The sequence below is a fragment of the Thalassophryne amazonica genome, chromosome 8 (assembly GCF_902500255.1).
Source record: "Thalassophryne amazonica chromosome 8, fThaAma1.1, whole genome shotgun sequence".
Classification (NCBI taxonomy): domain Eukaryota; kingdom Metazoa; phylum Chordata; class Actinopteri; order Batrachoidiformes; family Batrachoididae; genus Thalassophryne; species Thalassophryne amazonica.
This window is the reverse complement of record NC_047110.1, coordinates 23,313,148-23,325,546: the sequence shown is the minus strand read 5'-3', so window position 1 is coordinate 23,325,546 and position 12,399 is coordinate 23,313,148. Positions and strand designations below refer to the sequence as shown.

At 42.5% G+C, this 12,399-nt stretch overlaps 1 protein-coding gene across 1 annotated transcript in view; it reads left to right on the top strand.

Annotated features, from left to right (window-relative positions):
• Positions 1-12,399, top strand: part of LOC117515355 (transcription factor SOX-6-like) — a 420,160-nt gene that overhangs the window by 248,148 nt on the left and 159,613 nt on the right. The window contains exon 6 of the mRNA XM_034175874.1: positions 9,459-9,631. Coding sequence (XP_034031765.1) covers positions 9,459-9,631 — 173 coding nt within the window. The remainder of the gene's footprint in view (positions 1-9,458; positions 9,632-12,399) is intronic.

Genomic DNA, 12,399 nt, shown 5'->3' with positions numbered 1-12,399 from the left:
TGTGCAAACACAACTAATTCAGTTAAGTTGATTCATGTATTTTCTTTTTTCAGTGTAGTTCAGTCATATTTTTTTTTTAATTACTGAAACATCATGAATAGGACATGAATGGTGGAAGTGTTACTTTACAGACAGTTTCCTTGAGACAGTTCCAAGAATAAGTTGGACTTCATTTTCATCATTCATTAATACAAACATTGTGGGGCTGTGTGTTAAATGTGTGTTTTTCAGTGTTCTCCATTTGTGGCTGCACTCTGCAGCCCTGAATGTCATTATTCTTGTTTTGATGACATGTGGTGACCATGTTTATGTTGAGGGTTGATGGGTAGGTGAGTGTTGGAGTGCTTGTTGTGGTGTAACATTGAGGAGAAGGTTTTCTCATCCAGAGGAATGCTGGGAGTTTGCACATAGACACTGTCACGACGGTGCATTTTTGTGTGTGGTTGTCTAATTGCATGTGTATGTGGGTGCCATAATGTGTGTGTGTGTGTGTGTGTGTGTGTGTCATACATTGTACAACGTGTAACTTCCCATATTTAACGTCTAACTGAACAGTAACATATACACACAATTTTTTATTTGTATTATTTTATGTATTACATCCAACAGTAAGTGATCCATGGGGCACTTACGCTAAACACACATGTACAACAGGTAAATATACATAAACTCCAAACCCTTACCAAAAAATAGTACTGATAAGTATATAAAAAGTAAACTAGAAGTATACTTGAAACATACTTGCATATACTACTTTTTGGTAAGGGAAGAGAAAAATGTGAATTAAATGAATCTGAAATAACCTAGAGAGGGACTCCATTAATCCTCTCGGCTAATAAAGGCGAACCGTTAATACTTCAACCAACACACACACAAAGTACAGTCAGAATTCTGACCTTTCCTCCCCATCAGACCTTTTGAGACCTTTCAGTGCCTGTTAGTCTTTGTTGTTGCCTGTTGGTGTCTGTCAGTGTCAGTCTGTGCCTGTTTTTCTTTGTTGCTGCTTGTCAGTGCCTGTCGATGTCTTTCAGTGGCTGTTTGTCTTTGCGTGTTGGTGTCTGTTGATGTCTATCAGTATATGTCCTTGCTGCGCTGTCAGAATCATTTTGTGCCTGTCATAATCTGTCAGTGCCTGTCGGTGTCTGTCAACACCTGTTAGTCTTTGTTGTTGCCTGTTGGTGTCTGTCTGTGTCTGTCAGTGTTGGTCTGTGCCTGTTATTCTTTGTTGCTGCCTGTCAGTGTTTTTGTCAGCACGTGTTGGTGTCTCTTGATGTCTATCAGTGTATGTCCTTAACACGCTGTCAGAATCATTTTGTACCTGTCATAATCTGTCAGTGCTTGTTGGTGTCTCTCAGTGCCTGTCGTTTTCTCTAAGTGTCTGTTGGTGTCTGTTAGTGTCTGTTGGTGTCTCTCAGTGCCTGGTGGTGTCAGTCATTATTTGTCAGTGCCTGTCGTTATCTGTCAGTGCCTGTTGGTGTCTGTCAGTGCCAGTTGGTGTCTGTCAATGCCTGTCAGTGTCTCTCAGTGCCTGTTGGTGTCTGTCAGTGCCTGGTGGTGTCAGTCATTATTTGTCAGTGCCTGTCGTTATCTGTCAGTGCCTGTTGGTGTCTGTCAGTGCCATTTGGTGTCTGTCAGTGCCAGTTGGTGTCTGTCAGTGCCTGTCAGTGTCTCTCAGTGCCTGTTGGTGTCTGTCAGTGCCTGGTGGTGTCAGTCATTATTTGTCAGTGCCTGTCGTTATCTGTCGGGGTCTGTCATTATTTGTCAGTGCCTGTCGTTATATGTCAGTGCCTGTTGGTGTCTGTCAGTGCCAGTTGGTGTCTGTCAATGCCTGTTGGTATCTCTCAGTGCCTGTTGGTGTCTGTCAGTGCCTGGTGGTGTCAGTCATTATTTGTCAGTGCCTGTCGTTATCTGTCGGGGTCTGTCATTATTTGTCAGTGCCTGTCGTTATATGTCAGTGCCTGTTGGTGTCTGTCAGTGCCTGGTGGTGTCAATCATTATTTGTCAGTGCCTGTCGTTATCTGTTGAGGTCTGTCATTATTTGTTAGTGCCTGTCGTTATCTGTCAGTGCCTGTTGGTGTCTGTCAGTGCCAGTTGGCGTCTGTCAGTGCCTGTCGGTGTCTCTCAGTGCCTGTTGGTGTCTGTCAGTGCCTGGTGGTGTCAGTCATTATTTGTCAGTGCCTGTCGTTATCTGTCCGTGCCTGTTGGTGTCTGTCAGTGCCAGTTGGTGTCTGTCAATGCCTGTCAGTGTCTCTCAGTGTCTGTTGGTGTCTCTCAGTGCCTGGTGGTGTCAGTCATTATTTGTCAGTGCCTGTTGTTATCTGTTGGGGTCTGTCATTATTTGTCAGTGCCTGTCGTTATCTGTCAGTGCTTGTTGGTGTCTGTCAGTGCCAGTTGGTGTCTGTCAGTGCCAGTTGGTGTCTGTCAATGCCTGTTGGTGTCTGTCAGTGCCTGTTGGTGTCTGTCAGTGCCTGGTGGTGTCAGTCATTATTTGTCAGTGCCTGTCGTTATCTGTCGGGGTCTGTCATTATTTGTCAGTGCCTGTCGTTATATGTCAGTGCCTGTTGGTGTCTGTCAGTGCCAGTTGGTGTCTGTCAATGCCTGTCGGTATCTCTCAGTGCCTGTTGGTGTCTGTCAGTGCCTGGTGGTGTCAGTCATTATTTGTCAGTGCCTGTCGTTATCTGTCGGGGTCTGTCATTATTTGTCAGTGCCTGTCGTTATATGTCAGTGCCTGTTGGTGTCTGTCAGTGCCTGGTGGTGTCAATCATTATTTGTCAGTGCCTGTCGTTATCTGTTGAGGTCTGTCATTATTTGTCAGTGCCTGTCGTTATCTGTCAGTGGCTGTTGGTGTCTGTCAGTGCCAGTTGGTGTCTGTCAGTGCCTGGTGATGTCAGTCATTATTTGCCAGTGCCTGTCGTTTTCTGTCGGTGCCTCTTGATGTCTGTCAGTGCCTGTTGTTATATGTCAGTGCCTGTTAGTGTCTGTCAGTGCCTGTCACTGTCAGTGCCTGTTGGTGTCTGTCAGTGCCTGACAGTGTTTGTCGGTGTCTGTCAGGACCTGTTGTTTGTCAGTGCCCGTTGTTTTCTGTCAGTGCCCGTTGTTTTCTGTCAGTGGCTGTTGCTGCCTGTCGATGTCTTTCCGTGTCTGTTTGTCTTTGTTGGTTTGTCTGTATCTGTCTGTCTGTCAGTAATAAAGGCTGACAAACAAAACAATGTAGACAAAACAAACAAACATGACTAACAGCCTTTAGAACCCGTGTCATTCTCATGTTGACGCTCACCACAAAACCTTTCATTTGACTCCACTTTATAAACGGAAGTGCTGGCACATTCCAACGCTCATGAAATTGGTTTACTTGCTGAAGACTAATTAGGTGGAACCTGTTTGTGCACTGTGCCTTATTTTATGCTCAGATTTTGTGCTGTGTAAATTGTGATGTGGAGTCACGCGCGCCCCAGTGCACTTGCGCTGCGAAATTTAGACTGTGCAACAAGACAGGGCCCACTGTGGTTGTTTGACTATTGGCTAGAAAAACATTCCCCTCATCCAAAAAAGACCTGTAGTTACGCTTTAAAATTCATAAACATTGACCTCTAGTCAAGTCACGTCTGGAAGCATGCATTGGTCCTGCGCTTTGCCACATCCACAACACCACATAACTACCTTGGTCCTGGATGGCAACCATCCAGGCAGACAACTGGTCCATTCCCACATCTCAAAATAACCATCTTTCTGCCGCAGCCAGGTCAGCTGTGGGTGCCCCCTTGGCCTTCTCCAGCTATTGGGGTCTTCAATACTCAGGCACCTATGTGCAGAATCATGGACAGAGAAACGGGCCAAATTGCCAAAATGTTGTAGCTGACACTCCCTCCCAATGCAAGTGATACTCCTCATCCCGGTCTCTCTTAGTAACCACTTGTTTGATTTAAAAATTTGTTAAAAAGTGTTTCACAGCACCAACACCACTTCCCACACATGAAAATCCCTTTTCCCATCTCACTCGGTTTCTGTTTTATTCACTTTATCTTGCATCTCGCCTCATGTTAAATTTTAATCCAATCCAATCCAATCCACTTTATTTATAAAGCACATTTAAACAGACTCGAGTCTCCAAAGTGCTGCACAGCAAAAGCATAGACACGCAAAATAGTAATAATAACAATAATAACAATAAAATAGATAAGATAAAATAATACATAAATAGATAAAAACCATGATAAAAAAAATACATTTCAATAAAATAAGACACAAGGACCGTACAACTCACGCGGTGTTAAAAGCCAAGGAATAAAAATGGGCCTTAAGACGGGACTTAAAACACTCCACAGTGGGAGCAGATGGGACATGTAGGGGCAGAGCGTTCCAGAGTCTGGGACCGACCACGGAGAAGGCTCTGTCCCCTCGAGTTTTAAGTCTCGTCCTAGGCACCATGAGCTGGGACTGGCCCTCGGACCTCAGAGCTCATGCTGGAGTGTAGACCTGGAGGCAGTTGATGATATATTGCGGGGCCAGTCCATTCAGAGCTTTAAAAACAAACAAAAGTATCTTAAAATCAATTCTGAAACATACAGGGAGCCAGTGCAGAGAAGCCAAAATTGGGGTAATGTGCTCACGCTTTCTGGCCCCTGTTAAAAGTTGAGCCACTGAATTCTGGACTAACTGCAGTCGGGAAAGTGCATTATGGCTAATTCCGGAATAAAGTGCATTGCAGTAGTCTAAACGAGAAGAAATAAAAGCGTGCATGACTTGTTCAAACAAATTAAAAGGGATAAAAGGTTTCACTTTTGATAAAAGATGAAGGTAAAAAAAGCTCGATTTTAAAACCGTGTTAACCTGTTTATCAAGTTTAAGATCTCTTTTAATCCTAACCCTGAACCCTAATCCATAACCTGAACCTTAAAGGTATTATAAAAGGTTGCACTAGCTCCAGCTTTTCAGTAAGAAAAGTAGTAGATTATTTTCCCCTCATTGAGACAAAAGGCAAGAATGTATATGTGAACAAGCATAATTTAATTTTAGATTTATTGATGGCCAGTTGAGGCCTGTTGAGTTGCAATAAATATAAAACATTTATAAAATATCTATTATGTTTAATTGTCTGATTTTTTTTTTTGTTTGATTATCTATTATTGTTGATTTGACTATTATAAACATAATAATGACAATATAGTAATGATAACATCTACAATGGTTGTCCATTCAGCTGCTTCCGTTTTTGTGTTCGGGGTCGCCACAGCAGATACAACCAGATCCGCATTGATATTTGGCACAGGTTTTACACTGGATGCCCTTCCTGACGCAACTCCAGTGTTACCTGGAGAAACACACACAGCCGCTGGTGTTCCAAAGAGGTCTCCCATCCAAGTACTAACCAGGTCCCGCACTGCTTAGCTTCTGAGATCTGACGGGATCAGGCTTACACAGAGCAGATCGGCTGCTAATGATAACATCTACAATAATGTATTAAATTTGATAGGTGTCTTGTCGCACATTGTCCCACAGCAACATTAAAGCAACATGTACAATGCTTACTGTTAATAATTTATTCTATTAAGTGTTCATTTCTTTCATTAAACATGCTTAATATAAAGTTTTAGTATAAATAATGTAACATATAGTTTAATTTAAAGTTAATTATTGGTGGAGGGGATCCAAATTCATTGGCATATATGAACATTTAAAAAGTAAGTTGTCCCAGAGCAACATTGAAATAGTGTAGATGAGTTTACAATGTTTTCTGTTAATAATTTATCCTATTAAGTGTATTTTTAATTCATTAAACATATTTAATATTCAGTTTTATTATAAATAATTTAACATACAGTTGAAATTAAAGTTCCATTAAAAGGGGTGGGGTGGGATCTAGATTCATTGACATATTTGAACATTTTTAAAAAAGTAACACAATAGTTATTTTCCCTAGTAACTAATTACTTTTATAATGCTGTAACTTAGCTACTTTTTGGGAGAAGTAACTAGTAACTGTAACTAATTGGTTTTTAAAGTAACGTTCCCAACACTGTTTAGAAGTAAGTGGATAGCATTAAAACAATAACGTGTGGCACCCCCCAGAAACTCGCTAAGGAAGCGTGCATGTGGATTGTATGTGAGAGTACAAACAAATAACCTATCTGGTCAACGTTAAGAGGGATTGTTGTTTATACTTCATAAAACAAGATTAAGTATTTAAAGAGGCAAATGCGGAGGGGGGGGGGGATGATGGGAGAAAAAAGAAAGTACAGGTGATAATGTAGGAAGGTTAAACATATATATATATATAAGCCAGTAATGAAAGAAGTAGAAGCAGGAAAGGAAACAAGGATGAAGGAAAAGAGAAACTGAAGAATCAGAACTTGGTGAAGAGGAATTACTGATGGGGAGCTGGCATGGGGAAAACCTAAAAAAAATAGAGTGAAGCTTCAAAACAGAGACAAGAATTGGGGAATGTTGCCTTTGATACGGGGCTGCTGAGGGCTAACTTCTGCATGTGTATGTGCTTCAGCAGGCAGCTGTACAATAGGGGCCTGACAGGACTACAATGGCCACTCTGTTAGTATGCAGGTAGTGTTGGGGCCACCCTGCAATCTCCCTACACAGCCCCAGGGCAAGACCTGACACACAAACGTGCACACAAACACTCAAGAACAACAACTTCCAAATAAGATGGAAATGTGTGAGGAGCTGCTTCAAACGCACATGAGCAGATACGCGAAAACCCCAGCAGACAAGGTGCACTGTCAGGATAGGGCGCGCAATCACACGTACACAAAAACAAGGTTGCCCCGATGCACAAATCTGAAGAAAGAATAATCAGGGTTGGGTGTGTCAAGTTGCTTGGATTGTAGTAAATATACATTTTGTGAACAGGACAAAATTTTTTTAACCAACATGTATGATGTGAGAACCTTCAATGTAACAGTCCCACCTGGTTCAACATAGACTTTCACTTAAAGAGCAAGTTCCCATTTTTACAACTCATCATATATACATTGTAACAAATTAAGCTTCTGAGTGCAACGCTCACATTTGGCGACCGCTATAAATCCCTTTTTTAATGGTTCAACAGAGAAGACATTGTAGTAGGTACAAAAGTCCATTACAAACTCCAAATAGGAACAAAATAAACATTTTTTTCTCCCCTTTCAGGACACTAGTGGAACAAAATGTTTGAAGAAATAATTGAATTGAATTTTAATTTATTTTCATTTATATAGCGCCAAAACACAATAAAGTTGCCTCAAGGCGCTTCACACATGTAAGGTCTAACCTTACCAACCCCCAGAGCAAGCACAGTGGTAAGGAAAACTCCCTCTGGTGATTTGAGGAAGAAATCTCAAGCAGACCAGACTCAAAGGGGTGGCCCTCTGCTCAGGCCATGCTACAGACACAATTGAATGGACTGCATGTGCACTTTTCCATTTGCATCAGACACTCAAAGCACTTTACAGTAATGCCTCACATTCACCCTGATGTGAGAGTGCACCCATACAAGGCGCACACTACACACCACGAGCAACTCAGGGGTTAAGGACCTTGCCCAAGGGCCGTTAGTGATTTTCCGATCAGGCTGGGATTTAAACTGAGGATCCTATGTTCTCAAGCCCAACGCTTCTCCACTAGACCATCACCTCCCCTCATTGACAAAACAATTTACAAAATGAATATACAGGAAATTTTGTCGGTGCACAGGACAGGAGAGTTGCAGAAGTAGAGTCCACTCCCATCTCTGGATGGAGCTGCACCTCAAACAGAGAGAAAAAACTGAATCAGGCATCGGAAAGACAACAAATAATATATAATTTGTCAGCATTAAGCAACAAGAAAAACAGAAGAAATACTAAGATGATCGCTGGCCACGAGCCCTAAGCTTCACTAAAAGATCCAGAATTTAGATCAAGTTGAGGCCACGGCACGCTTCGTTTCCTAATAAAATGAATTTAAAAGGGTAAAAGGCGTAGTAACATACTATGCCAGTATGCTAGCCATATGAAAGGGAAAGGATTTCAGCTTCAAATTCTAACTCGTCCTCCATGGTTCTACCCCCTGTTTACAATGGGGTACTCAGATCAAAGCAGTTTCAGTCCTTTGTTCATGGTAATGAGTCATTCACGTCATCAGGAGAAGCGTCAGTCCCATCGTTAGGAGGGACAGCTACCCTGTCATTAGGAGGGTGCTAACTAAAGCACAATAGGTGCTAATTAAAGCAATTGTTTAGTCACTAGCCAATAGCAGTCTGCCTTTCGGTAGGAGGCGTCTTGTTAGGTTTAAAACTCCAGCTTTTGTGGGTTCTGTTTGTTCTTCTCAACAAGGGTCAGACAGAAGTCAGACGACCAGAGCAAGAATTTTAGCTGAGGAAGCTTCTGCGATTTGAAGCGAAACATCCTCGCATCAAGCAACCCAGTCCAGTCAAAGATTCAAGCTTCTCTACAATGGAAACCACCCAGACAACTGAGAGCCTACACAGAAACTGGACCAAGAACCATCATTTCAGTCTTGTCAGGGTTTAAAAGTAGGAAATTGCTAGACATCCAGCTTCTCACTGATGCAAAGCAATCTTCTAAGGATTTTATGTGGATGAGATGACCAGAAATACAGCCAGCAAGCGGTATCCCCCCCAACCAATTATATCACTTTATGTCAACCCATTGCCTGTTTAAATGCCTTTCATTACTGGAGTTTATTTTGTTTAATTTTTACCGAAGGCCATCAAACATGGCCATCAGGTATTGTGAAGACTTTACGTCCAGCCCTCTGTCTGTCTGTCCATCTGTTGTGGCCAGCCTAAGGCACACCTGTAATTATGCTGTCCAACCAGCAGGTTGATGTGCCACACCTGTGAGGTGGGATGGATTATCACAGCAAAGGAGAAGTGCTTACTAACACAGATTTAGACAGATTTGTGAACAATATTTGAGAGAAATAGGTCTTTAGTGCATATAGAAAATGTTTTCTATATAAACGCAAAAAGTGTTACGTTTATATTTTTTCAGTGTGTGTGTGTATGTATATATATATATATATATATATATATATTGCACTGGAATACCAATTAAACAACTGCAAATTATAAATAACACAATGCTCATAAAGCCGAGGGTATTTTAGCATTGCATTATATTTGTTATTATTATTCAAAATGAACATTTGAGTTTGCGGTATATAAAACGTACCAGAGTATACGTTGCAGGACCTCCCAAACTCATAAAATTAGCAGCTGTGTTATATAGTCTGGAAAATACGGATTTACCTTTTTCGCTATTTTTTGAAAACATCATTTTTGATGCAGTTACCACAGATGAGTAGAACAGGCTGGATTGATAGAAATGTTTTAAAATGGACTAATTTTGTAAAAAGTGGAGTTGTTCTCAGACAGTCAGACAAACCTGTTAAGGTTTTCATTGTATGTTTATCTCACTGGTTTCAGCTTCAAAGTCTAACCTGTCCTCCATGGTTCTACCCAGGTACACCAGAGTCATTGGAGGAAAAGGAGCGCCAGCTGTCCACCATGATTGGCCAGTTGATTAGCCTGAGGGAGCAGCTCCTTGCTGCCCATGATGAGCAGAAGAAGATGGCCGCCTCACAGTTGGAGAAACAGCGACAGCAGATGGAGCTGGCCAGGCAGCAGCAGGAGCAGGTGGGCACAGTGAACTGGTGTGAGTTATGTATCCAGCTTCTTTATAGATACAGATGAGGAGTATGACTTGCATTGTGAGGAGGTCCTTCAGCAACACTTTGTCCATGTAACGTGTTTCTCTGGACATGATCCAGCATACAGGTGCCTCAGTATTGAGGATCTCAGTGGTTGGAGAAGGTTGAACTTTTCACCTCAGCAGTTTCACTGATGGTTATTTTTGAGTGGTTGGGATGGACTGTTTGCCTGCCTGGTTGGTTACCTTCCAGGATCCAGGGAAGTTCTGAGGTGTGGTGGATGCAGCATCAGTGCATGTTCCCAGAGTTGACTTGACATCGTAAGAGGTCACCTTTATAGGTCCCTTTAAAGGATCCTTGCGTACCTCTAGAATGACTTTGTGTCAAATCAGTGATTAATTTGGGAAATTCACAAGGCGTTTCACTTGCACTGTTACGAAATGTCGGCTTTGTCATTTGAGCCATGTGACCCATTTCCTTGTGCTTGATCCACCACACAGGTCCACAGGAAGTGGAAAAGGCCAAGGGGGCTCTCCTGGCTGTATTGGCTAAATGACTTGTTTTGAGAGGTGGAGATGGACCAATTGTCTCCCTGGGTTTTTACCATCCAGCATCGAAGGTGGCTCCATAATGCAGTGACCCACAGCACCAGGACATGCTATCCGACCTGATCTGGCCTTAATCATTTCTTACGAGTTATCCAAAATACTCGATCTTTTATTCACACATAACATCTGAGTGGAACATTGCCAGAGGATACTCATTTCTCAGCTCAAGTATGAAAGGGATTATTGTCTTGGCTCATTGTTTGAATGCTTGCACAGCTTTCCCAAAACATCAGGCACATGCAGCAGGTGGAACACCTGCAGGAGTGCGCTGAGGAGCACTGGAACGAGACTTTTAGCCTACTTGGCGTCACTGTCCTTCTTCAGCATACTACAGCAATGAAACTGAATGCAGTGCAGCAGGGTTTAATTGTGCACACATCAGAGAAGAATGCTGTCATGCTCTATGAAGGATCACCACGAATCAAGACGGATCAACACGCTCAGTTACGAACTCCACGACATGAGGCAAAATGAGGGTGGTGCGTGACATTCGTGGAAGATTTTTTGACAGCCAAAAACATGCTCCTGTAAAATCACGAATATGATGCACCAACACACACTATTAAGAAACCTATTCAGATGCGTTGTCATGTTAAGAATGTCAGGAATGTGCCAAGAATGACGCAAATATGACATTCGTAACACATCTTGCCTATGTGTAAACCCAGCATTATATTTTTTATGTTTGTAGGAATGAATGCCTGTTGCTAGATGAAAGCATAGATTACACACGAGTCGCCCCTTTATGGCTCATATGTGCATCAGTGAGGTGTACTGTATATGTTTGTCAAGGACTTTCGTGTCAAGTGCTGGTGAAATACTAACTGTTGGCTGGTATGCAGGCAGTATCTCGGTAGCCTTAAATGGAGTGCAACCCACCCCCAATCTGTACTAGACATAAATTTCATCAGTGAAAGGGAACATATTGCTGGATCAACACAAAGGGAGACAATATGCACCACTAGACTAACACCAAGAGCTCTCATACAGAATTAATCATTCATTCATTTGTTTATTAATTTATTTGCTACTTATCCGGGCCCTGGTCACAGTGGCAGTAGACCAAGCAGTTCACCCCACACTTCCCTATCCTCAGCCATGTCCTCTATCTCGTCCTGGGGAAGCCGAGGCATTTCCAAGCCAGCTGGGAAGTGTAATCCCTCTGGTGTGTCCTGGGTCTGAAGACCTCCCTGTGGAGATGACCACGGGGTATAATTCCCAGATGTCCGAACCACCCCAGCTGGCGCCTTTCAATGCGACGAAGCAGCGTCTCTAATCCAAGTCCCTCCTGCATATTCAAGGTTGCCACCCTGTCCCCGAGTGTAAGGCTATGTACCCGATTGAGGAGTCTCATGTCACCGCTTGCAGAATAATAAAAACAAACAAACTAGCTTTACTTCTGTCTAACCCTCACCCACCAAAACAAACTTACAGGTGAACTTGTTGTGAATTGACTGTGAACTGAAGAGGACTCAGTGAGGTGATAAGGTAGTTATATAAAGCAAATGCTTTATTTGAATGGTAGCTGACAAGTAATGAATCACAAAGTGACAGCAACCAGGAGGCAGACACTGAAGGACTGGATGCAGATGAGGTGAGCCAGACGGGCCAGTGGAGCTGGCGGTGGATACGGTTTGCACAAAACAGACAAAACGACAAATTAAGTCCACTGGCACAAAAACTCAGACCAGGAAAACAAAACAGAAGCATTCAGAAACAGCTGTCAGAGGCCAACTTTACCACCCAGTATGTGGAACAATCTGGCGACGTCCTCTCCTTCAGCCAAGGCTTAAATAGGAGGCCGCTGATTAGATTCAGGTGTAGGCATTGATTAGCTCCACTGGTGAGAACACACAGGAGGAAGGAGAGAAAACCAGACAGAGGCCAGACCGACACCCCAGACCACAACAGAACTCTGCTATTTTTCAACCTGGGTCTTATTTTTTACCTCCACCAGTGAAGTTGGAGGAGGTAATGTTTTCACCCGTTTGTTTGTTTGTGTGTTTGTGAACAGCCTGGACTGATTTTTTTTTTTTTTTTTTACAGAGGATTCATATCCTGATAGGCCAGAAGCGATTCAATTTTCAAGGTCATAGGTCAAAGGTCAAAGTTAGGAAATATTTTGGAAAAGTGTAAAAATCTGTTA